The 27027-nt window shown below is 44.7% G+C and overlaps 2 protein-coding genes across 2 annotated transcripts in view; one reads left to right on the top strand and one right to left on the bottom strand.

The window, feature by feature from the left end:
* Positions 1-11070, top strand: part of GNB4 (G protein subunit beta 4) — a 35420-nt gene extending 24350 nt beyond the window's left edge. Inside the window, exons 2-10 of the mRNA XM_053390623.1 lie at positions 561-668; positions 1424-1462; positions 2618-2724; positions 3768-3831; positions 6133-6295; positions 8126-8192; positions 8275-8476; positions 9570-9786; positions 10858-11070. Coding sequence (XP_053246598.1) covers positions 612-668; positions 1424-1462; positions 2618-2724; positions 3768-3831; positions 6133-6295; positions 8126-8192; positions 8275-8476; positions 9570-9786; positions 10858-10964 — 1023 coding nt within the window. The 5' untranslated portion in view covers positions 561-611 and the 3' untranslated portion in view covers positions 10965-11070. The remainder of the gene's footprint in view (positions 1-560; positions 669-1423; positions 1463-2617; positions 2725-3767; positions 3832-6132; positions 6296-8125; positions 8193-8274; positions 8477-9569; positions 9787-10857) is intronic.
* Positions 11071-18210: 7140 nt separating this feature from the next.
* Positions 18211-27027, bottom strand: part of MFN1 (mitofusin 1) — a 34430-nt gene continuing 25613 nt past the window's right edge. Inside the window, exons 14-18 of the mRNA XM_053390605.1 lie at positions 25930-26159; positions 24577-24732; positions 22864-23060; positions 21898-22032; positions 18211-20455 (exon numbers count right to left, since the gene is read on the bottom strand). Of these exons, the coding sequence (XP_053246580.1) occupies positions 20386-20455; positions 21898-22032; positions 22864-23060; positions 24577-24732; positions 25930-26159 (788 nt within the window). The 3' untranslated portion in view covers positions 18211-20385. The remainder of the gene's footprint in view (positions 20456-21897; positions 22033-22863; positions 23061-24576; positions 24733-25929; positions 26160-27027) is intronic.

Genomic DNA, 27027 nt, shown 5'->3' with positions numbered 1-27027 from the left:
TGTTCCTATGGCCAAAATGCTATCCTTGGACTTTGGGTATCTTTGCTTGTTTCTTGTTCAGAATGCATGGCTGCCTTATTTGACTGTGTTGCATCTGCCATGTGTCTTGCGCATTAGAACTGAGGAAGGAGAAATGCTTGTATCTTTCCCATCATCTTTGTCTTTCCCTTACTGAGGTTTATGAGCAAGGGATTCCCTAGCTGAAATTGCATCTTGGCCCTGAACTTGCAAGGTGGCCCTGGGCAGACCAATATTCTCTTCTTCCACTTCCCCAGCCCACCCAACCTTCCCTTCTCCGACAGGAGGGCAATCCAGACTTCCTTGTTCGGGGCTGCTGTAAGGATTACCAAGACAATGTGTGCGAAACATGATGCACCTGAAATGTATTCGATGAATGCCAAATGTTGTGGTGGTATTGTAACATATCCTGAGTAGAGGTGGTGAAAGGGATGAAGGGCACTAATAAAAAAATTCAGTAAGCTGTATTTTTGTCTCTTGTGATGTGTTGGGAGGTGGAGAAGGTATTATTTTCTTTATTTCCCCCCCCCCTTTGTTGGCAGACATCTTCTTCCAAAGTACAGTGAAGGTGGGGAAGAGAGTCATTCAGGAGAATGAGTGAACTGGAGCAGTTGCGGCAGGAGGCGGAACAACTCCGAAATCAGATCAGAGTAAGGAGTTTCTTTTTTGATGCTGTTGATGCTAAATAAGTTGGGATCCATGAACATCTTGAGGAGAACAAAATGGAGTTTTCCTCCTTTGCCTCCTTTCCCTTCCCAACACCTTTCCCTCTGTGAGTTCTTCACTTGGTGGACAAAGCACCATTGGGGGGCTGGTGCTGTATTTTAAAAGCTCTTGGGATACAGTGTTGGGCCTCCTTAGGGTCTCCTCACTGCATGTGTGAATGAAATCAGCATTCATTCCTGAGAGGTTTTCAAAGCTGTCTTGCTCAGCTCCTGTGATGGATTCAGAGTCAACAGGTGCATGTGTGAGCTTTCCCTCCTGTGGCTGCGATGCTCTAGCACAGGCTAAGAACGAACACAACAGCCTGTGTTTATACCCTGATTTCAAGTTCCATTATCGCCCATGATGGGTTCAGGATTGAAGGCTGAGATTAAGGGGTCAGGCTGAGCAAGCCAATGTGTGGTAGTATAATCTCTTTCACACTTGTCATCAGCTGAGAAAGAAAGCTTTAGTCTGTAGGGGCTGTCGTGCAGGATTTTGACTGCACAACAGGACTGAGCTACTTTAAGCCTCAGGTAGTGTTTGGCATGTTTGAACACACATTTCAAGGATAAAACTCACGGCGTATAGAAAGCTAACTGTGCCAAGAAGGAGGAAGCTGGAATCAAGCTCCATGATAACACTGTTCTTCAAATTCCAATTTTGTCTGCATAGATTGATATTTGTTTGTTTTATTTTAAAGGATGCTAGAAAAGCGTGTAGTGACACAACTCTTGCTCAGGTATGTATGCGTGTTTTAAACGAATATTCTGCCTTGCCGACTGAAGCCCCCTAGTCAGCTAACTGCGATAAAATAAACAGTTAGGGTGAAATACAATCAGTATCAGAAACATAAAACAACCAGATAAACTAAAAGACAAAGATGTTGATTCTTGCCTGTGGGGAAATCTCTGTGGGGCATTTCAAGGGAGGGGATATTGCTGTAGCTAAAAGGTTTAGGACACAAAGTCAAGTAGTAGTTCATTTTTATTCACGTGGATGAATAATAACACTGCACCTTGCATAGTTCATGCAATCCATGGGGAACTTGAAATATCACCTTACCCAGTACATACTCATTAAACTCCAAGGGCATCATGCAGCTACCATCGTTTCAGCAGATCCATTTGTACGATGTCAAAATCGGGCCTTTCCTGTGGAAGCACCTGCCCTTTGAAGCTACCCACAATATATATCAGACTGGCAGCTTATCTGTTGCATTTTCAGTGTCTGCTAGAGATTTTCCACTTTCAACAAACGGAGATATTTATCCCAGCTGATATCTGTAGTGGATTGGAATTGGTTTTATGTATCTGCTGCTGCTGTTTTTAAACGTGTGTGTGTGTGTGTGTGTGTAATTTTTATATATTAAACTGTTCTATATAAGTTTTAAATTGCTTTGAGATGCCTCAATTCATAAACGAAATTGATGAAGCTGCGGCTGCTAATAAAGTAATAACTTCCGTGTAAAACCCATTCACTTGATTTCAACCAGGCTTGATTAAAGTGAGTTACTGTGGAATATGCCTATTACTTAATTGCACAATGCTCGTTAAATGGTTACTTCATTATCAGAAGCCCTGTTACCGCCTGGTTATAGACTTGGGCTCCTTCACACATGAGATATTTACTATGGGAGCTATCTGCTGCAGTTCCTCCTAAAACATGCACCAGAAATCTTCTACAACATGCTGAGTTTCCACGTAGAGATTCAGTCTGGAAGCTGGAGCCTGATAACGTTGATGCCAGATCTCAGTTGGTCTGTCCCTTTCCGAATAAGGAAATGCTGCTGTAAGATTCACCTGTGAAAGTGTCCTGGGTATTTAGATGTTCTGTAGTCTTACTCTGCCCAGGAGAAGGCTTGGAGTAATGCATGTTCTTCTCCTTTCCTGCCTAGATCACCACAAGCCTTGACTCGGTGGGCCGAATCCAGATGCGCACAAGACGTACCTTGAGAGGCCATCTAGCTAAAATATATGCCATGCATTGGGGATCCGATTCAAGGTTTGTACAGAGAGCTGATGTGCATGTCGGAGGATTCTTGCCATTGTTGGGGGAAAGCCGTATGCACTCTACAGCCCCACATGAGCACCTGCATGCTATAAATATATTTATAAATTAAGCACAGCAAACAGCAACAAAACATTTACATGCTCAAGGAGCCCTTGATTCCCCCTTAAAGGCCCAGTCATTTGGTAGGGAGGCTTAGCTATGCTATGGACAAGCTTCATAAAATACTAGATTTGAATATATAGAAGTACCAAAAGAAAATACTACTGAAAAAAAGTTTTTTAAAAAAATACTTAAAAACAGATGCAAGCATTTAACCTGTTCGTCCTCAGTAAGCCATACAATCTTGGAAACTCCTTTAGCGGTTAAACAATATATATTTTGGTTCCAGAGTTCTTTCTGTCTCTTGCATCAAGAAAAGGGATGGAAGAGTTACACAGGTAGAAGTGGTTTTAATTGTTTCTATGGAAGCCCACATGCCAAAATTAATAAGGCTGCAATCAGCAAGACTGTTCGGGGTATGCAAAAACCTGCACCTTTAATTCCTCCATGAACAAGAAACTGCCATCATCATCGGGAGGGTAGGCTACGTTATTCCTACCTGAAAGCTATCTGGAGAACACATATTTCCTTTCCCTCTACGTAAATGAACAGCTGGCATTACTCCTATGAGAGCATTGCACTTGGGGAACCTGCCATACCTGACCCTGGGTCCTCAGGCCTGCTCTTAAGGGGAGATAACAGTATACAGGAACCCTTTCTGCCCATCTCTCCACCCCTGCTAGAATGTCGGGCATTTGTTTAGAGTTCAGTAAAAGTAAAGCACAATTGACTTTGCAACATGTTGCCTAGACGTCCTCTGCTGATGCGTCAAAGCCATGCGTCTTGCAAGAGGAAAAGGCAAAATCAGGGTCTTGGTGAACGGCTGGATGCATGCACGTGACGCTTACCAAATTTGAAACCTAGCAAAGGAGGCACAAAGTTAACTTGATAATGTCTTTTTTGTGTGTGTATGTGTGTTTTGTGGTTATCTTTAGGCTACTAGTGAGCGCTTCCCAAGATGGAAAATTAATTATTTGGGATAGTTACACAACAAACAAGGTAGAGTTTTTGTTTTTTAAAAAAGTAATCCGTTTTGGCATTTTTTTTATGTGCCTATTGCTGGTGGGCTTGCTTTTTTGTTTCCACTGCTATTTTTATTTTCTTTTTGTTCTCTACCTGAAGTACTACTTTTTCTGTTTTCCCCCTCTATTGACTCTTTTGCTTTTTATTTTCTCCACCCTCCAATTATTCTAACTCTGCTTCCGTTTATTGTTATTTTTTAAACTTACTTACTCAAGCCTCTCATTGACTCTTCCATCTCATTGCTCTTAACAACAGCGGCTCACTTGCTTGGGGAAAACACTGTTGGGTCTCCTGTCTATTTCTGGGGGGGGGGGTCATCTGTTGATGTGGGGTTACAGGTATCTTTTGGGAATGGCAGGTTTCTTTGATATAAAGCAGCTGCATTGCAATCTGAAAAGGCGGTGCTTTTTGAAATATGCCCAGTTCTTAAATTTACCCTATGAGAAAGCAGAAGCTTTACCTTGTCTAGTCTGGTTGACTATCTGTGCATCTGTTTAGTGGCCGGCAAAATCAGCTGCCTCTGATTCCCACTGAGGTCTTTGTTTGCTTCTGGACTTGCTTCGGACCATAAAAATCCCAGGTTTGAAAAACTTGGACTCGTTCAGTTTGCTATGGCCAGAGGGAAGCCAGAAAGCCGTGCTCTGGTGAGCAATATGAGCCTGGAGTTACAGACGGAGGCACCTCTCTGCCTCCCTGCAACTTTCAGTGCTGAGCTGGAAATGTGGCAGAAGTGTTTGGACTTGCCACTCTGCTTGAGGGTTATTTGTAGCACCCATGGAGTGCAGAAGCAGACTTCTCTTCCCCATGGCATACATCGTTATTGGGGGGCAGGCCCATTTTCTGCCCACCCCCAATCTTCAGCTCCAAGCTTAGAGCTGGAAAGAGAGCAGGCACTTCTCTCCCCCACCCCAAACCTCATGCTGCACTTCAGAGGTGTAGCACCAAGGTCAAGGGCAGCATCCTGCTCTTTGAGAAAGGGGAAGCCTGGGAACCACACACTTCTAGGTTAGGCAGTAGGGGTAGCTGTAATTTGGCAAGCAGAACTTGGCAGATCTATCCACTTTTCTCCATGCTTGCTTGGAGGACTAGGGAAAGTGCTTAGTTAATTAATTAAATGATAATAATACAATATGTTATGCCACAGGGACACGGGTGGCGCTGTGGGTTAAACCACAGAGCTAGGACTTGCCGATTAGAAGGTCGGCGGTTCGAATCCCTGCGACGGGGTGAGCTCCCATTGCTCGGTCCCTGCTCCTGCCAACCTAGCAGTTTGAAAGCACGTCAAAGTGCAAGTAGATAAATAGGTACCGCTCCAGCAGGAAGGTACACGGCGTTTCCTTGTGCTGCTCTGATTTGCCAGAAGCGGCTTAGTCATGCTGGCCACATGACCTGGAAGCTGTACACCGGCTCCCTTGGTCAATAAAGCGAGATAAGCGCCGCAACCCAGAGTCATCCGCAATTGGACCTAATGGTCAGGGGTCCCTTTACTTTTACCTTTATGTTATGCCACAGGGCAGGTTACTGAAAGCTATCAGTAAATTGAGGAAAATGTAGGAGACATTGGAACATAATCTAAAGCAGAGCCAAATGCTTTCAGTGTTTGGACAAAGTGTATTGACTCCTGTTTTAAAACTTGCTTACAATGTCTGAAAGCACTCCTCTGCTTGCATTTTAATTTTATTGATTTCATAAAATTTATATACCTGACTGTAAAAACCAAACAAACACCCCAGCAGCAATCCAACCTCAAAAGAGGTTTACACAAAGCAGTTTGTCTTTTAGACTGTTCTGTGCCACGTGTTTTAATTGTGATTCTATACTCTGTCAATGTGTCACAGGAATATGTAACTCCAGTTAGTAAATAAAATATTAATAATGACTCAGAGAAATAAAAATACTGACTGACTTCTTTTTGAGGACCCAGCAATTGAGCAGCCTGCTAAGATGCTTGCTTCTTGTTGAGGGGAATATCATAACACCTGTTTAAAATGTTCTGACCTTACGAAAATCCAAGTAAAATTGGGGAAGTTGCAATTTGAGAACATAAATATATATATTCCCTCACTTCATAATGTTGTTCTCTCAATATTCGCCATGAAATCTTGGTTCTTCATCTGGAGAGCAGGCTCTGTGAATGAACAGCATCTCTCAGTGTGGCAGTGGTAGTTCAGGCAACCCTGGCGAAGCCTGCATATGGTTCTGGAAGAAGTTTATTCATGCTCAGGGAGCAACTTTTCCCTTCTAACTGTGTTTTTTCCCCTCCCTTCCGCCCTGAAGATGCATGCCATTCCTTTAAGATCTTCCTGGGTCATGACCTGTGCATACGCCCCATCTGGCAATTACGTCGCCTGTGGTGGATTGGACAACATCTGCTCCATATACAACCTGAAGACACGAGAGGGCAATGTACGAGTGAGCAGAGAACTACCTGGACATACTGGTCAGCAGGCTTCTGTTTCTATTTGTTTCGATGAAATGGTGACTTTATTTGAACTTCTGCAATTCCCTAAATTGTGACTTTATTTGAACTTCCCTAAAAGCAGAGGAGTCGAAAGTGAATACATAACTAGATAGATTTGTTGTGGCAGAAACTGTTCTGCTACAACCGGTCATCTTCTATCCTGTCTACTTTCAATGCCATCCCCCCCGCCCCGAAAAAAACCACATTTCCCAATTGCTGAGCTAATGTGTCTTATCAGCCAGTGTCATTGCCAAGCCGTGTTTTAACCTTATGACTTCATTCTCCCACAACCCTTTTGCTGCACCTTCACTTCTCCCTTTGCACTAGTGGCACAACCAACCAGGAAGCCACCGTTCATTGCAGCTTCCCATTAAATGCAAACTGGGGAGCTATGATGAATAGCTTCCCAACAAGCCAGGCTTTAAACCAGAATTTGATTGCGCAAGTTGTGGCCTAAGGTTCTTCTGTCCAAACCCAATGCTGTATTCCGTGGGTATAGGGAAGAGAGATTATGATCAACTGGTGAATTTCTCAGTAAGGACTGTGTACTACTTTGTTGTGGTACTGAAATTCCTGCACTGAGCATGAGCTCAGAGGCACCCTATTTTTCAAGTCCAAGTTTATGTCCATCCTGGCTCCAGGTTTCTGAATCTGAGGATTGTTGGTTTTTTTAAAAAGTAGCTCCTGCAAGCCTGCGGGTCGGTCCAACCTGGTCTGTCCTCAGTGCTGTACTATAGCAGCCATAAAAGAATTTGGAGGGTGGGAGAGAGAGATTTGAAATTTCTGCTAATGGCTTGCAAATGAGCAGCCATTGTTCCTAGTCCAAATTCTGTGTGAAGGTGTCAAAAGGTAATAGTCAAGAAGGGGTGAATCTGCAACCTGAATGCATTTAAGCAAACATGTCAACATGTGCACATAGTTTGAGATGTATGATTTTACTGTTCCAAGTGAAGTGTGTTGAGAGCTACACACAGTCTGGCCTTGGGAATTCCTGCTCACCTGAGATGTGATCGCAGTGGACAGTTGAAAGGGGAAGGCCCTATGGCTTTGTCGGGCACCCTGACAGTTAAACATCTGTTGGTTGAGCATTATATATATATATATATATATATATATATATATATATATATATATATATGAAACAACAACAACAGCATGCTTCCCAAATATTTTCTATGAGACATTTGGCTGGCTGTTTTAAGTTGGGTGGGGAACCTCTTTTATATTTAGGGCTGTATTCCTTTGGGGATAACCCATTTGGGGAGCCACACTATTTTTAAATTTTTATTTCTATCTTGCATGGTTTCCGTGCTCTATCCCTGCTCCAGCGGCCTGCCTACAGCTGGACTGAGGAGAGGCTGCGGCCAAATTGGAGTGGCAGAGAGCAGTGTTCTCTCCCACTGTGCTGACTCCTTGTGAATTAAGGCATGGTTGCTGACAGAGAGACGTTTTATGCCTGAAGCTGAATAGGAGATTTAAAGTTGGCACCTGGAAGCGTATTCCAGTGTATGACTCCATATGGCCTACATGCTGCTGCGCTGTTGTTATTAGAATTAGAATTTATACACCACCCTTCATTTAGAGAAGAATTACTCATCTACTTATCTGTGCAGCTTCTTCCCAGCTCCTGAGATGCCCACCTAACACCAAACCTTTGCAGCCTTGAGGGTTGAAAATAATTTAAATGAATAAAAGCTGAAACTTTCAGGGCACTGGATTTCAGTTACATAACGCACACAATCTGCATTTTGGATCTCTTCTTGAGTGATAGATTTTGCCTCTGACATGTTTCCTGTTTCGCATTTCTAGGGTATTTGTCTTGTTGTCGCTTTCTAGATGACAACCAAATCGTCACGAGCTCAGGAGATACCACCTGGTGAGTTTCTTGGGTTTTCTTTCGTGACATGCCTTGAACTGTTTTAACCTTCTGTGTTCAAATGTTTTTCTTTTGCTCACAGCGCTCTATGGGACATTGAGACTGGCCAGCAGACTACTGCTTTTACTGGGCACACCGGTGATGTGATGAGTCTCTCTCTAAGCCCAGACATGAGCACCTTTGTTTCGGGTGCCTGTGACGCGTCGTCCAAGCTCTGGGATATTCGAGACGGAATGTGCAGGCAGTCTTTCACAGGGCACGTGTCTGACATCAATGCAGTTTGCGTAAGTGGCTAGCTATGTTCAAATACACCGAGAGGGAAATCATGAATTTAAACGGTGCTGTCATGCGTGTGCACTTCAGGGTGTTGAGGGAGCTGCCACAAGTGTGGTCAAATGTGGATGAGTGGGTCATGGAATATTGGCAGGTTGGCTGCTGTGAGGAAAGCACACACAAAAAAAGTCAGTTTGACACAGGAGAAGAAAAGCCTCTTATCAACCACGGGGTGTTTGTGGTGAAGAGGCACTGGCGAAGCAGGAGAACATGAAGTCCCTGTTAATGCCAGTCTTTCTGATCCCTGAGATTCTCACATGACCAAATTAACTTTTCTTTTTAAACTGCTGTAAAACAATGGGAAGAGAAACCAGGGGTTCATTTTTCTTTTTTGCCATTTAAAAAAAAGTGTCTGCTAAAGTCAGGTTTCAAGCCAGCGTGCTATATAATGGGAGCAATGAACCTTCTACCTAAGGGCCGCATTCCATGTGGGGAATCTTCCAGGGGCCACATGCCAGTGTTAGGTGGGTCCACAGGCCAAAAAGGGGAGAGAAATGGATGGGACTCCTTAGACAGGAAATTGCATCCCAGTCAGAACATGATGCATCCAGCCAGGCAAGAAACATGCGCGGAGAGCCACTGAGGGGAATGGTCTGGGGAGAGTTGTAAGGGCCAGACAGAGGACTGGAGGGGCTGCATTCAGCTCCTGGGCTTGAGGTTCCCCATCTCCACTGTTGTAAATTGAAACCTCAAGTCCTTAAATTACATTTGTCCTCTCTGAAATGTCCTCTGGGAGGAGCGCAGAGAGAAGAAAAGCCATGGTGCATCTGCAGCAGCACAAATGGATGCCTTCATGTGCCCCAGCTGCAACAAAGCTTGTCTCTCCTGCCTCTGCCTCTACGGCCACAGCAGGCTCTGTAACCTTCTTACAGCTTGACCTCTCCCTCAAAGCGCCACTCCTTCATTGTGTTCTAAGACAGACAGATGCCAACAACTCTGGAAATAAGCTAGTTTAGTAAAGGCACCTGGTCCCTTTGGAAAACAATTCCTGATGTTGCCCTATTTGTTTCTCTTCACCACGACCCTTCTTGTTTCACTTCCCAGTTCTTCCCCAACGGCCATGCCTTTGCCACTGGCTCTGATGATGCCACCTGCCGGCTGTTTGACCTGCGAGCTGACCAGGAGCTCATGATGTACTCTCATGACAACATCATCTGTGGGATCACATCCGTCGCTTTCTCGAAGAGCGGCCGCCTCTTGTTGGCAGGCTACGACGACTTCAACTGCAACGTTTGGGACTCCCTGAAGGGAGAGCGTGCAGGTTAGTTGACGTGCTTACAGAAAGGAATGGCTCAGGGTTCCCTCTGTGGAATGCCCTGCATGTTCAAAAGCTCATACTGGCAGCCAAGGAAGCTGCCCAGCTTGAGGCAACAGCTCCAAGAGCTGTGTCGGAGGACCTGGCTAGTCCATCGATTTTATAAGAATAGACATCAGGATGGTTCCACTAACACCAACAGTTCCTGCCAGATATGAGGTTTAAGTACAATACCAGGAAAGGTGGAAAAAGTAGTCTCAAGTTGGGAGCTCCAGCTGAATCTTCTTCCATGAACACAGCAGCCTCAGCCCCATTTTATTGGTGAAACTCTTCACCCAGAGAACCCCAGTGATGGGGCAACACAGTATCCCAATCACTCATAAACTCACGGCTTTCTGGATTCTTTGAGACCTTTAATATTCTGTCCAGATTAAAGAAATGGAGGGATATTTATGTGGCTTTGGGTGCAATTTCTTCTCTTGCACAACCTCAGCTTGAAAGGAATGAAAGCTGTGCAGGTTACCTTACACATGCTCAAACATGAGAGTTCGTCTAGATCATCAGAACGACCAATGCTACTTGATGGTAAGTTGGTTTCAAGACTAATTTAGAGTCCCGTTGGGAACATTTTACAGCTGTACTATCCAGTCGTTTAATTCCTGGAAAGACCACAGACAGAACATGATGGCACCTTTAGACAAGGGCAGCAGGTTTTTTAAGGCTTCCTGGCGACATAAATGTGGTCAAGCTTGGGATTTGATCGTTGATCTTTCACACCAATGTCTAATTTGTCCATTCGGTCATGTTAATTCCGGGAGAGCCTAAAGTGACATGATGGGATGGAGTGTTGGACTTGAGCTCGGGAGATGTGGGTTTTAATTCCTGCCCAGCTGTGAAGCGTATTGAACGACGTCGGGCCATTGTTCCTGTCTTTGCCATCCTACTGTCGAAGCTGTTAAAATGGTTACGTATGCTGCTGTTAAGGTATTGGAAGGATGGCAAGATAACAAATGTGATAAATAATAAGCCTCTTTTTGGGGCCACCCATCCTAATGTTATTTTTGTTTTCTCCCCCAGGCGTCCTTGCTGGCCATGACAACAGAGTCAGCTGCTTAGGAGTTACTGATGATGGCATGGCTGTAGCTACAGGATCTTGGGACAGTTTTCTCAGAATCTGGAATTAATCTGGCAGTCCACACACACACACTCACAGACACGCACACCGTCTCCACCGAGATCTGGAGAGATCAATGCTGCAGCCTATTGCTGTGAAATAACATTTCTACCTTGTATTTACAGGTGAAATTTTTCTACTCACTGATTTATTGCATAAATAGGCTTTCTGTAAATGAAGTATACATATATATATATATAAAATCAAGCGAAGTCGTGGGTGGGAGAAATTGGTGACTTGGGGTGGGGAACAGGACATGACGTTTATGGTTGACAGAAGCTAAAAGAGCCAGTCCACCTTATGCTTGGCTTGGCTATATTTCCTGGAGGGATTTCTGTTTGTGCCTATCCCGGCTAATTCTGTACTTTTTTTTTTGTACATAACTGAATATACACATAGCAGCCAATCATGTAACATTTTGTCTGTAAGAAATAATGTTCGCCATTTTTTTTAAGAAACTGCATTTATATAGCTCTACATTTAATCTGAGATGTCTCTTTCCTCCTGAGTTCTGCGGCGGATCAACTTAGATTGCTGTTTTGATATGTTTTTATTTCCCCACCCTCCAAGTGAATTTACTGTAGATAAAGTGTGAAGTTACTGAGCTGTTTGTGGATTTTATAACAGAAAGTGTTTGAATTACTGCTTGATCTGTCTTTGTTTCTATCCGTTTTAAAAAACAACAACAGGAGAGAAGGCCCTGATGACTTCTTGCGACACCTAGCGCCTTACTTGCTTGCTGACCAGTTTGTTTAAATAGGAGGTTTGATCCTCTTTGCCTGTGGACCCTGGCTAGGCCATTGGCAGTCGGGGGGTTTCTAAACACCAGGGGGTAAAATAGGTCATCAGACAGACATTTCACAAACAAGAACTGAAATATTTTGGTCTGCAGACTATATGAGCTTCCTTCCAGCAGCCTCTAAAATTTGGATCAGCATGTAAGTTGAGGGACTGAGGCTGAAAAACTGCTGAGCTAATCGTTTGTTTTTATTGGAGCAGTTGTAAATGGGAAGTTTTGACCTACTATAAAATCATCAGCCTGTACAGCCTGGTATAAGGTTGAGCCACTTTCTAGCAAAGATGCTGTTTCTTATGGGATCGTACCACTCCAAGTCCATGTGGGGGCATAACGCTGTTTTGAAGGCAGCTCCTCTCATTCAGTCTCGTTCTCCTGTACAATCCACAGGTTAATCTGTTTGTCAGCTAGAAAACACCCACCTGATGTTTTGCACATGCGGAGAAATGATAAGAGCGGGAGTGCATTCAAGCATTCTTCCAACCTTGGGATTTGTGTGCTAGCATAAGTCTTGGCTCTTAGAACCTTCTGCTCAGTTGCACCGCTCTAGGAAAGGCTGAAAGCTCATTCTAATACTGCCAAGTTACCCAGACATTCCACAGCTTGCCTTTTATGTGTGCCTGTCCCAGAAACGGCATGACATTAAATGCTCTTTGGGCGGGTGCTCTTGATGGGAGTTGGAGTCCAGGAATATCTGGAGGTCCACAGGTTCCCTGAACTTGGGCATTTATTTCCCTTTGTCTTCATCTCTCTCTCTAGAACATTTCATCCCAGTTAATCCTGATCCATTAATTGCTACAGATTCAGCCTTTAATTGGAAGCCAGGTGTTATGGAAGATCATCCTAACAAACTGGCCACACTGCCTCTTAAAAAAGTTAAATGTGTGTGAGATGAAGTTCACCCAGTCACAGCTCATAAGACCTGTTTGCTGAAATACAGCAAAGGGTTAGAAATAGCTTTTAAAAATAAAAAGAAATCACTGGAATCAATTTATGGTGCTGGTAAAAAAAATGTGCCTGTGCTTATAATCAATTAAGTGAATCACACTCTTCTGGAAATATTAAAAGAGTGGACAGGGGAGGTGGATCCTTGGTTGTCTTCTCATTGCGCACACAGTATCAGAAGATGCAATTTTACATTGCTGTTACGCTCCCATTTCTCAAAGTGTGGGGTAAGAGGAGCTTTTAAAACAATCCCAATTCTGTTGGCAAATATCAGGAGCTGTCGACATTAAAACAGTCTCGCAGCTGAGCCATCTGTTTTGGCAAGTTTCAGCTGAATTTTTAATCACTCATTCCAGCCTTTCGAGTTGCCCTGGTTTACAACAGTAAAAGTGCCAATTCATGTGCCAAGCATAATGGATTTAGTAGGGGTAAAAAAGACACTACTACAATGTGATTTTTCAGGAATTTGCTCCTCCGCACACTAACAAACCTATTGTCTGTGTAGGACCAAATTCACAAGTGCACTCGTATTTTCATGTGGACCAGAGAGCATAGGGGTCAAGTAATGTTTCAGGATTTATATTATTTTTCTTTCCATGCTCAGGCAGTCACTCTGAACTGTGTACAAACCTCCCTTGTTACAACAAACACAAGCCACCTTTTGAATTGACCTTAAGACTGACTTGCGCTTGTAAAACTAATGCAGTCCTTGAATTGAAAAGTGAAATACAGTAGCTCCAGAAAAGCTTTGGAATTGAGAATGGATGGGCCAGTGAGCCAAGCAAGCTGGCAGATGTTGTTACATAGCCGCTTCTGCTTTGTGCCAGTTAAGGGGTGCGACGGCTTATACCCATGTATTAGAATGCATGTATTAGTGACCCTGGGCATGGATACCCGTGGAAATGTCTTGTTTATAGATGAGGCTGTATGCCTGGAGTCCCCAACATGGTGCTCATGGGCATCATGGTACACTAACCCTTTGTACCTGCCAAGGGCCCTTACCCCTCCCAAAAAATATTATATTTTAAATTATTTTTCTTCCCTTGCCTACTTTTTTGTGTCATTGGGCCGGGTGGTTCTGAGCATCCTTGGTTTTTCTTCTGTGAAATGAGTATTTTGTGATGCCCATGATTTCCCAAGTACAATTTGTGAGAGTTACAGATCAGTGGAGTATTTTGCAGGTTTGCATGTGGTTCTTAGAAGCTTCCACTCCCATCTGCCTGGAACTAATGGGGATTTATATTCCAAAACACCTGGATGGCACCAGATTTCTCAAGGCTGCCCCACAGATATAAACGGTTTCATCTCAAGTTGAAACTGAGCTGCCTTCTGTGCCCTTGACTTGTAACAAAAGCATTGCTTTGCTGTTCTTCAGTGTTGCTGATACCAAGGGCACATTTTTCTTTTTGCATGTGTGTACGTTGTGCATGGCTGAAGGCAACTGCACAACTGTGGAGTTTTGATGGGAAATTTCCTTATTTGTAGCGTTTTGGACTTTGTTGCACAGAGTGCTCACATCCGCTTTACGAAATGAACGTGGCGTTTGTTGGTATGGACCACCCCTATTGATTTAGCTAGATGTCCCAAGTCGCTATTGTCCTAGCACCATTCAGGCTGGACACGGCTTGAAATGAACAGAATATAGGCAAGAGGCAGAGCTGTTTCCTAACGTTCCCTGTTTGTTTTAGTGGGGCTTGTTCAGAGAAAGGAGCAGTAGTGCCGTGGGTTTGCTAGCTGTGGCCTGTGTTAAGCTGTCAAAAGGCTATTGCTAGGCCAATTACAGGATTACTCTGGTTTCCAGCAACACAAGGAATGTAGTGTATTTGAAATATTTGCATTCCTATTTGGGTTCAAGTTCATGATTTGAGTACTGCCAGCTGAACTTGGCATCTGAACACTGGAAGTACATCCTTACCTGCAAGGGGTCTGTCATTTTTGCCTGTGTTCTTGGCTGTTCTGTGGCTTACTTTAGCCAGGAAGATCAGCATCCCTAGGGCAGATTTTTCAACCCCTTGTTCCTTACTGCAATTTCTTGCACAAATTTACCTGTCAGCTACATCCATGGTGGCCTCCACTCGCATGTATTGCACTAAATGATGTGGAGCGGAGTAGCGATTTGCCACATGGATATGCCAACTGCTGTCATGAGTTTATATTTCAAAAGCGAAATCGTTTTCCACCTATTGAGCCAAGCCTCGGGGTGAGCCACAATTTGTGTGAATCAGCCAGCCTCCGTCTTCTAAGAGAACCAAGGGGGTCTAGCTCATATGAGCATCCCAGGTTGAGTCAAGGGTTTGAGCACTTTTTTCTCCGAAGAGAAAGGTTGCCCGTGAATTGGCAATGTTACGTTTCCTGATATGAAACATCTGCTGCACTGCATGAAATGAAAATCACTCTTAGTCCTGTTTCTTTAATCTGCTTGCCCCACTGCTTGCCCCAAAAGTTCCATATTAATTCAGAGCACAGCCAAAGCATTCTGAGAGTGTTTCCCCTGCCCTTTCTCCCCATCTCCCACTAGACCAGCCTTTCTCAACCTGCGGGTCCCCAGATGTTATTGAACTACAACTCCCATCACCCCTAGCTAGCAAGGCCAGAGCTCAGGGACGATGGGAGTTGTAGTCCAACAACATCTGGGGACCCACAGGTTGAGAACTGCTGCACTAGACTTTTATGTGCTGTTGTTGTTCAGATGTCAGCATGACTAGGTCATTTTCAGTTGTTGCTTTCAAGGAGTTTGTGCATCAGAGTGACTGCCAGTAGCATTTCATAGAATCATAAAATCTTGAGTTGGAAGGGATCCAGGGGTCATCTAGTCCAACCTCCTGCAATGCAGGAATCTCAGCTAAAGCATCCATGACAGATGGCCCGTAGGAATAACACAGCTGGGATCAAGGGTGCCAACAAATGAAAACTGGCCGCCATTTAACAACTGTTCAAAGACATCCCATCCTGTCCGGCGGCCCCAGTTGCCTGGAAAGCACCTGTAGGCTTCGGTCATGGGGCAAGCCAAGCCAGGGCCCAGAGTGCCTCCCAGTTCTCTGTGGCTGCAATAGGGCTTGCCATGTGAACAAGGTCTACAGCCAGCCAAATTCTCTGTGGTGGGACCCAAAGTCATGCATTTGCAGTGGGGCTTCTTAAATGTTCTCCCTCCCTACTGAGCAGATAGCCCTGATTGTTGGGTTGGGAGAAGGATCTTAAACGCCATTGGCTGCAGCTGGGAGGGAAAATAGCCAGTGCTCCCTCTTTGGGATCCCGGTCCTTAGGTAGAAATGTCCAATGGCTGTCTCTGACCTTGGAAGTTCAGGGTCTCTGTGTTACGCCTCCTATCTTGGTCTGGCATGCATGCTGCCCAAATAACTTCTTCCATGTTTGGGGCACTTGCATGCCATGATCTTTTTTCTTTCTCAAGTCAGTTACTGATTGTAAAATACACGCAAGACTGTTAAAAATGCTCAATGATGTTACGGTGAGTACGTGAACAGTATTACTAATGACTTATAAATGATGATGATTATTTTTTTATATGTGCCTGACCTTTCTCGTGCCACACGCCGTTCGGTTTTGACTAAATGTGGGCATCTTAAAGAGACAGTTCAAGCCTTTGCTTTTACAACACAATGGTGCTCTTTCTTTCCTCTTCACGGCAACGCATCTCGCCATGTGTATATTCGCATAGCCATCCAAAGGAACTGCATCCGTTTTCAGAAATGAATGGGGTTTTTCCGCTCTTAACGACTTGCTTCAACCTTTCCACATCCAGGGTGTGTGTGCACAGTGGTTTGCTGTATGTGTGTGGTTCTCTCTTTTTACCTTGCTGCCAGCTTCTTTTGAGGAAAAAAAAACCTTCCAAAACATTTCCAGGTGCCAAGTGATTCTGCACCGCCTTTTGGATTGTGTATTCAGAAAGTCTTAAGAATTATTTTATTTAACCTCATTAAAAAAAGAAGAGTGCAGGGACTTGTGCCATTTGTTCTTCTAACAGTGCTGTTGTATAAAGACTTCCCTGTGGATTAAAAAATTAAAAAATCACTTGCTATGAATTGTTTATATTCCTGCCTCCCCCCCACTATAACAAACCTTTCCTTTGTATTTGTACAGTGGTTCCGTGAAAGATGTTACCCTGACTTGATATTGTAACCAATAAACCACTTTTAACTAGGATTTCTTTGCCTGCGATGGTTCATTTTCCTTCCTTTCTTCTTTCCTCCTCCTTTGGAAATATGAGTTAATATGGGACATGGCTGTATAATACTTACACCTCTTTCCTTATGTTCAGAACCATTTTTATATGCCTAAGCATCTGATCTATTACATAACTACCATATATACTGGGGTAGCTGCAAAGAAGTGTGAGTAACTTTGCTCAGTGGAGCTTGTCTGCTTCCATGAAGGCCATTGCCAGGTGACCCACCGAAACAGTATGGGACACTGGAAAGTGGGGAGATACTGCCAGAATTCAGGGAGGCTGCCTTTCATATATGATTCCCCCCCCCCCATCTTGCCTATATAGCTGATAAAATGCAATGAGCAAAATTGTTTGCTTGATTTATTAGCTGCCTAGTATAAAAACCACTTCAAGGCAGCAAAAGGTGGAAAGGAAATTTTGGTATCACAAAATATTAGATATCTAAATTGTCCTGAGATAGTGGTTTAGAAGGTAATAAATTGACTATAATAATAGACATGGGAAGAATTAATGTGTGCGCGCATATATATATATCTCCACATAAATTATGCACGTGTGCATACTACATTTTGAAACGAGCATTCTAGAAATGGTCAAATTCCATTTTAAAACAAGTTAGTCCCAGCTTAAACTAAATAATCACTGTAAGGTCTTAAAAGTGTGTTCTAGACTGTCTTCTATAGAAACCTTAGCCATTTCCTGCCACATGCCTTCTCAATCTCGGCTGTGATCAAACTATAATTTTTTGCCTGTGGCTCCAGCATAAATCCTTTTGTGATACATGACCACTGCAATTAAACAGGGCAGTAATGTAAAGTGAAATCCTAATAATGTGTCACCAGTGCTCCTGAATTCCCATCACAAACTAACTTGAAAGTGTGGAAGATGCAGAATGTTAAACATTACATTTTATTTAGGACAACCGATAGGACCACTCTGTTTTACTTAGAATTAAGTATAGTTTCCCTTAAAGAAGTAGAAATTACAGATTAAAGCTTATTAACAAGAACAGTCTCTTTGGATCAAGCAATATTCTTTTTGGTTAGACCCTGAATTAGATGAGCTTTAGTTTAGCAGCTAAATTTTAGCTACAGCAACAATTAAGCTTGGGCCTGGACTACATATTGTGAAATGCTAGAATCAGTTTGGTGGTTCCTGCATTTATCTAGATCTGCAATAGCTGAAACCTTGCTGGAGGAGGCACCTCATTCAAGTGGAGAAATCCTATTAAGAAAATTGTTGAGCTTCTGTGAGCTATACCCAACTGAAGCAGAGGGCGAGAGCTATCACTTGACTGCAGCAGGCTAAAATCATTTCAGGACACTTCACTACCAAAGAAGTCTAGAAGTTTATTTAGTTAGGACTTCCAACAATAAAGTGATAATCTTGGGAGGAAAATACCAATTGCAGTGAGGTTTTTAATTTCCCCTTCGAGCCTTCGCAGTTTAGAGAGCAGAATTCTCCCAACGTGTCATATCTTCATACATACAGCCAGCAAAGAAACATGGAACGACATGTATGACAACAGTGAATGAAGAAAGCAGCTCATAAATGACTACTGAGTAGCTTTCAAATTCGTTGTGTTCCTTGGCCAGTATAAATACCTACAAAAATGTGCCATAACAAAAGATGTGTATAAGTCTATCCGTTGTTTTTAGAGAATCGTAGACTTTAAATAGCTGCAATCTGTACAGTTCATGGTGTCGTTTTAGTTTCACATTCATCAAATGTTAAAAATCCTACTGGCTGCATTCACAATGAAACACACCCACCCACCACCCACTTCAAGCAGGAGAATCGCATCAGACATTTCAGTGCACCAGAGTAAAAATACAAGAGTGAACCTCAATTTTTTTTTGCTAAACAAAAGTCTCTACCAACCCAGCAGTTTTATTAGCCCTTCCTGAGCAGTGGATTTTCGTGTTCAAGCAACACTACAAAAACACGGGCTCTTTTACAACTAAGTTCTCATTTTGGTTTTAAAAAAACATGCATATTTTGTAACTGTACCTAAAAGAAAGAAAAAACTTCCGCGCCAACTTCACTCATAATAATTAATCAATTCATCAGTTTCAAACGCATTACTCAAAGATCACTTGTAGGAGCAACTGAAACTTCTGCATTTCTTTTTTGTAAAATGCACTGACTGAAAATTGTCATGGGAAGATGGGTATCAAAAAGCAGGAGAGCCCCTTGATTATGCAGATGAGACATCCCTAACCTGGTGCCCCCCTCTCTAGATGCTTTGGGTAAGCAACTTGCATCACTCAGTGCAACCATGGTAGATTGAAGCAGCTGGAGCAGGCATAGCCAAACTCGGACCTCCAGATGTTTTGGAACTACAATTCCCATAATCCCTGACCACTGGTTCTGTTAGCTAGGAACCATGGGAGTTGTAGGCCAAAAACATCTGGAGGGCCGAGATTGAGGAAGCCTGAGCTGGAGGCAACATCAGGTTGTAGGTCATGATGCAGACCATCATTGAGGTCCTAACTGAACCACCATCAGCAAAAGAGTCCGTGTGCAATAAAGACCACTCTGCTTATGCAGTTGCCCCCTTAACAGAATAGTCTTGATGCTTTTCAGGGTCTTATCTTAAAAGAGCGTTAATTTTGGGCATGCAGCCTGAAATTAAATGCTTGGCCTGGGCCAGGCAAATAAAATGAATTTTGGACTTCCAGACACCTCAAAACTAGACACCCTTCTTCTAGCTTCATATGCATAGCATCACTTTGGTTTTCAAGAACTACCATTGGGTCAAAAGGACGTATGCCATCACTGAAAAGGGTGTTTCTCCATAACAGTTCTCTGAGCTAAGCCATGTTCTTCTCTACAAACAAGGTTGCTAGCTAATCTTGACTGAGAAGGTCTAATTACCAGGGCATTAAAGCTTTAAGAGCATGACAAATAAAATTTGACAGTCTTAGTCCCTTTCAACAGAATGGGAAATCCAGAGTTATGCCTAATGCTCAGCCATAGTGATTGTCTCTGCACTCAAACTTCGTAAATCCCTTTGGAAATCTGTCACCACAATACTTCAGCTCTGTAACAAGAGTCCTGGAAAAAGTCAGCAGCACACATTCCCACAGAGAATTCCAGCTAATACAAGACTTTGACACAGGATTAGGGGTGAATTCGCTCTATTCTCTTCCTGGATGCCAGAAAGAGGGGGGCTGTCCTTTAGGCAAACACTAATACAAAATACTAGATAGGTCAGCTAGTTTTATTATTTTTACACTGCCAAATAATTTTCTGTACGCACCAGTAAATATAAATTATTTCTCTTTCTAAGAAAAGATGCAAAACGATTCAATCAGTGGTAATACTGCTTCGCTCCTCTAGCTCTCAGGCAGAGTTCATTTTCTAAGCGTCAAAAGAGCCAGGCAGCAACTGGGAAAGTAGAATAAAGGGGGCTTGAAAAATTCATGTGACTTTGCAGGGATGGGAAATAGTGTCATCTTGTAAATTCCACCTGGAGCAGCCAAAAAGCACGAGGCCTTCTCTTCATTTCTTTTTATGGAGAAAATCCTTTGTAAAACAGTCAAACTCATCTTCAAGGCGGACAGCTTTTTTCCTACGAAAAAAAGGAGGGAAAATACGTGTGGCAGCACATTACTTTTCAAAAACCATTTCTGAGGATATTTACTCCGTTCCACTGAAAGAGTATTCACAGTAGCTTACTAAAGTTAACACATACCGCACACGCAGCACAATGTAAAAACTTAAAATCAAGAACTGTACGCCCAAATTTGTGCTTCCCATATGCATCTATTTGGCCATTGTGAGTATAGGGTGGAATATAAGGTAAAGGTAAAGGTACCCCTGCCCGTACGGGCCAGTCTTGACAGACTCTGGGGTTGTGCGCCCATCTCACTTAAGAGGCCAGGGGCCAGCGCTGTCCGGAGACACTTCCGGGTCATGTGGCCAGCGTGACAAAGCTGCATCTGGTGAGCCAGCGCAGCACACGGAAACGCCGTTTACCTTCCCGCCAGTAAGCGGTCCCTATTTATCTACTTGCACCTGGGGGTGCTTTCGAACTGCTAGGTTGGCAGGCGCTGGGACCAAGCAACGGGAGCGCACCCCGCCGTGGGGATTCGAACCGCCGACCTTTCGATCGGCAAGCCCTAGGCGCTGAGGCTTTTACCTACAGCGCCACCCACGTCCCTAGGGTGGAATATACACACACATAAAAAAAACGTTGTGAAAAAGCTTTTTTTTTAAAAAACATTTTGAAAAATTCATTGAATTTAGCTTAGCTCACTGTCACCATCTAGTGTCAAAATTTGTATATTGCACTTCACATTTAAAATGTTTTATTTGCAGCTGTGTAGATGAGTCCACAGGTGCTGGACTAGATGGGCCACTGGCCTGATCCAAATAGAATAGTATCATAGAGTTGGAAGAGACCCTAAGGATCTAGTCCAACCCTCTGCAATGCAAGAATATGGGAATCAAATGTGCAACCCTTCACTGAACAACTAGGGTGGTATTCAACTAAGCTTTACTCACGAGTTTTTCAAAAAGTAAAAAAGACCCTCCTGGTACCCCCCCCCCAAAAAAGCTCAACAACTATGTGCAATGGGTAGATCAGGGATCAGCAAACTTTTTCAGCAGGGGGCTGGTCCACTGTCACTCAGACCTTGTGGGGGGGGGGAATGAATGAATTCCTATGCCCCACAAATAACCCAGAGATACATTTTAAATAAAAAGACACATTCCACTCATGTAAAAACACACAGATTCATGGGCTGGATTTAGAAGGCGATTGGGCCGGATCCGGACACCGGGCTTTAGTTTGCCTACCCATGGGGTAGATCATTCCCAGTTTTATAATACTGGGAGTAGATCGCAGTCTCTATAGAGTTGTACGTGCCTGCTCTAGACCTATCGCCAATATTGCTTCAAGACACAGCCATGAGATTATGACGCCCCTCAAGGCCAAATTGAAGCAGTCATTTCATCTCACGGCTGCTCATTTCGATAGCTGCAGGAGCAGCCCCCCCTGTGGCCATTTACCGTAGATGTTTTGAGTGGTTCTGGATTTTCTCCAGCTGAGCAATCTCTTTGGACAACCTTGCAATCTCTTCTTCCAGGTTCCTCTCCGTGATGTCAACTTGCTGGCACAGGCGAGCAAAAGTCATGGCCATTTCCCTGAAAGAGAAACCCAGAAAGCCCAGGTCCGCCAATTTGTTCAACCCTGGAGGCTCCGAGGGGGAAACGGCAATGAGATGTCCCCATCCCCGGCCCAATTTCCTGCCATATGCATGGATGACCAAGCGCCCAAGGGGAGACCCTGCCTCTTCTTTTTGACATATGTTATACAGAAGAACAGGGAAACCCTGAAATGTGGCTCCCATTTTGGTCCTGCCAATGTGCCACTTTCAACCAGTAGTTCCCAAAGTGAGAAGTACTGCCCCCTGGGGTTCTGGAGGTGGAATTACTTAGAGGGACGCTAAGGGGCAAGGTGGGAGGCGAGCAGGGGGTTCTGGAGGTGTAAATTACTATCTGATTTTGAAAAGCTGGTACCACTGGATCAATTTAATCACATGCTGAAAGGTCTCTTTACCAAGGGATAACTGTGGAGAGGATGAGAAATGAGTTGGGATGAGCCAAGGAGAAGGAAGTAGCGTCATGCTGGAACTTTCAGGATAGGGCAGGTGGGAATTAATAGAATAATAATAAAAATCCCCCGCCCATCTGGCTGGGTTTCCCCAGCCACTCTGGGCGGCTTCCAACAAAATATTAAAAATACAATAAAACATCAGACATTAAAAACTTCCCTAAGCAAAGCTGAGTCACAGGCTCTTTCAGGGACCTAACAGAAGTTTCTCAGTTCAATCCACTCGGTCCTTTGCATTGCAACACCCGGCCACCCCTTCCAGTTGCTTTACAGAGATCCCCTTTGAGTAAACAGCTGAGACGGCCCTACAACTTTGCTCCTCTGGATCAGAAGCCCAAGTTACGGAAACAGGCAAGACGTACTGTTGCACCTGATGGCTGCAGTTTGCGCTGGTGAAGCTGACGATCATCTGAAGCTTCTCGGTGGCGTAGTTGACAAACTGCTGCTTGAAGGCTCGCTCTTTGGCTTTGGTGGTCCAAGTGAGCCTCTCGTAGAGATACAGCAGCCCATACAAACTCAGGGAGAGGGAGATGACCTTCCAGCCAACCGTTCTCCAAACCTGGAAGAGGAACACCAGGGTCAGAATTTGAGCAGGATCTATCTAATAATGCAGTGTTTCCTCAAACGTGGGTTCCCCAGCTGTTGTTGGGCTACAACTCCCATCATCCCTGACGGCTGGTCCTGCTAGCTAGGGATGATGGGTGTTGTAGTCCAACAGCAGCTGAAGACCCATGTTTGAGAAACACCGATCTAACGCATCCAGACTAGACTACTGCAATGTGCTCTACAAGAGGGGCTGCCCCTGAAGACTGTTTGGAAGCTACAGACAGGAAAAACCAGGCTTTGCCTTGCTTTGCCTGTGGCATGGCAGCAGAAGAGACTTTTCATTCACGGTATTATAAATTTATCCATAAAATTTATATCCCGCCCTCGCTACTCACAGGAGCCCAGGAAGACATGTGCATCAGCGATAAAATACAGTTAAAAACAAAGGGTAGGAGTCACCTGTGAGACCCATCACCAAAAGCCCTGCACAAGGACTTCCATTTGTGCAATGGGGTTTCCCCACCTCCCCCCCCCATGTGCCCTTCAAAATTGGCTTGGGGGCTTTAGCGAGAACCCGCTGAACGGCACAGAGAGTGAGGATCGTTCCACCTGGCAAGCTATGATGCTTGTGGAGATGGTACATTTGTAAGAGCCCAACACAGAATTCCACCCAAAATAAACCCAAGGATCTAAACCATGTTGTTGTTGTTTAGTCGTTTAGTCGTGTCCGACTCTTTGTGACCCCATGGACCAGAGCACGCCAAGCCCTCCTGTCTTCCACTGCCTCCCACAGTTTGGTCAACTCATGTTTGTATCTTCGAGAACACTGTCCAACGATCTCGTCCTCTGTTGTCCCCTTCTCCTTGTGCCCTCCATCTTTCCCAAAATCAGGGTCTTTTCCAGGGAGTCTTCTCTTCTCATGAGGTGGCCAAAGTACTGGAGCCTCAGCTTCAGGATCTGTCCTTCCAGTGAGCACTCAGTGCTGATTTCCTTCAGAATGGATAGGTTTGATCTTCTTGCAGTCCATGGGACTCTCAAGAGTCTCCTCCAGCACCATAATTCAAAAGCATCCATTCTTTGGCGATCAGCCTTCTTTATGGTCCAGCTCTCACTTCCACACATCACTACTGGGAAAACCATGGCTTTAACTATACGGACCTTTGTTGGCAAGGTGAAACCATAGTTTGCTTTAAAGCAGGGTTTCCCAAACTTGGGTTTCCCAAGCTGTTTTTAGACTGCAATTCCCCATCTTCCCTACTCACTGGTCCTGCTAGCTAGGGATGATGGGAGCTGTAGCTCAAAAACAGCTGGAGAGACAGATTTGGCTTTAAACAATAGTTCAGTGCAGCATGTGAGCTGGGCCACTGTGCGGTGCTGCACACCTTAGCACTGCTCCCCTGGTTAACAGCCCCCCATGGCACAAAGGGTGCCTTAGACAGGCAATTAATCCATTTCCACATGCTGCCCATCCCTAGGTCTGATCCTTTCCCGGGATTTCTCACTACGTCAGAGTTGCGCAGGGTACTCACAAGTCCTCCGACAATGATGACGGTCATGGAGGTCCGGGAGGTCAGTGACGCCAAGTTGGTAACCAATGAGACCATTAGCTCCTCCTGTGATGCATTCTCTGGGGTCAGAGCAGGAGCAGCGGGAGCACAAGGGGTGGAGGCAAGAGAACGAGGGATCTAGGGGCAAAGAGCACAAACTGAGATCCATCTTCCCAGGAGACCAGAACGGGGAGCAATCGGCTTTAAATAAACAGCTCACGATTAGTGTGTTTGTGAGCTACGGTGGGTTGGATGAAACTATTTAATGGTGGAGCATCAGCCTTAAAAAGGGGTTTCAAATAGCTTCAGCAAAGGGCAAGCATATTCTGCAGCCAGGGAGTCCAAATTCTGCACCAAGAAAGCAGAATTCTGCAACCTACCTACGTTATTTTGTACATGTAGCTCTGCTGCTTACATAACTGGACACAGCCAATCCCGACGGCACTGGGCAAGTACCAATGTATCTCAAAAGCCAGTTTTAACTTATGATAAATAAATCTTGCACTATTTCCAGAAGGAGTGCAAGCTGAGGCCTCAGAAATTCTGCAGGTTATGGGGCAGAACTAGGGGCTCTGCAGTGTACTGCAGCCCCAGTTTATCTGGCCACCCGCTCAATGCAGAGGTTGCAGCAAGTGCTTCCCACCCAATTTCAAGCACACCTTTGCTGTCATGAGGACTACAAGCTTGCTTTGCAAACTGAAATGCAATAGAGAGACTCGGGAAAAAGTTGGATTCCGTGTCGAGAACCACGTTCCCTGTTTCTCCTGCCCTCTTGTAAAAACAGGCCCATTTGACTTGCACAGATTGTAATTTCGCACACAGGGGCTGGGCTAGGGGAGGAGGCCAAAACCTGCCCTGGAATATAAGAACAGAGGAAGCTGGCTCATTCCGAGTCAGACCATTGATCCGTCAAGCTCAGCATTTTCTCCACTGAAACGGCAACAGCTCTCCAGGGTTTCAGACCAGGTGACAATCCCAACCTTGCCTGAAAAATGCCAGGGGTTGACCGTGGGACCTTCTGCATTCAGAGCAGATGATCTATCACTGAGCTCCCCAAAGGTCTGGCAGGAATCACCTGCCAAATGGTATAACTCCACTCTAATGGTCTGGAAGGGAGTTGCACATTGGCACTTAGGAGCAGGAAAAGGTCCCATTGTTGCTGTTTGATGCCATTTTGGAACACACACAGGCAGGCAGCTGCCCCACTAATTCAGAGAATAGAGACAGAAGCCACAGGCTTCCATAGTCACACTGGAGATGCTACTTGCACCCGGTGGATCGGGAACCTTCTGCACAAGCTGAAGCCCCCTAGAAAAAACCCTGCGAAGCACTCACTGCAAGAACCGGCTCCGCCACGCCGAGCAGCACCCGGTGAGCGTTTTTGGGGCCCAGGTACCGGCTGACGAGAGCCGTCCAGCCCAGCGAGAACCGGAAAGTGATGTCCTCTTGGAAGTCGGAGCACAGGCTGTTGCAATTCAGGTCGTAGCTGAGGTCAAACTTCCTGCACGGAATCAGCAAGTGGAGCTTGCTCTGGACGTCGGAAGGCAGCAGGGCCTGCAGGCTTTCTGGGAAAGCAAGGAGAGAGGTGAAAGCAGAGCTCAAAGCAGACTTCTCCCACCTGGTGCCCTCCAGTTGCCTTTGACTACAACTATCTATCTGTCCCATTTATATGCCACCTTTTATCTTCCAAGGATCCCAAGGTGGTGAACATGGTTCTCCTCCCCCCATTTCATCCTCAATGGGGGGAGGTTAGGCCGGCCTCAACCAGAGCCAGGCTGTGGCTCCGATCTGGTGGCAAGAGACTAGGGCCCTGCGGGACTTGACATCTTTCCGCAGGGCCTGCAAGACAGAGCTGTTCCACCAGGCCTTTGGCCAGGGCACAACCTGACCCCCTCCTTTGGCAATCCTCACAGAGCCCAATGGTTGCCATTAATCTGATTTGAACTGATTTTATAATGAAATGATTTTAGAATGTTGTATCATTTTACTGTTGTTAGCCGCTCTGAGCCCGGCTTCGGCTGGGGAGGGCGGGATATAAATAAATTATTATTATTATTAAAACAAGCCTGTGAGGTAGGTTAAGGCTGAGAGATGGTGACTGGTCCAAGGTCACCCAGTCAGCTTCATGGCTGACTGAGGATTCGAACCCTGCTCACCCATGTCAGAGTCCAGTACTCTAACCATTACACCGCACTCTCTCATGAGCCCCCATACAGCTGACACCCAAGTGACAAAGATAAATAGCTGCTTATCAGGAAGGGGACTGGCAAAAGGAAGGAAGAAAGGAAGGATAAACTAATGAGGCAAACCTGCTGGTGCACAAACTTTGGATATGAAAGACTGTAGTCTGTAAATCTCTGTTCAAATAGATATACAAGAGTTTCTTGGGGGAGGGAGGTGAAAAAGCAGAATTTACGCGTTCTTCTGCATAAA

Source organism: Podarcis raffonei, chromosome 5 (genome assembly GCF_027172205.1).
Source record: "Podarcis raffonei isolate rPodRaf1 chromosome 5, rPodRaf1.pri, whole genome shotgun sequence".
NCBI lineage: Eukaryota > Metazoa > Chordata > Lepidosauria > Squamata > Lacertidae > Podarcis > Podarcis raffonei.
The sequence above is the reverse complement of the archived record's forward strand: the minus strand, read 5'-3'. Positions and strand labels throughout refer to the sequence as shown.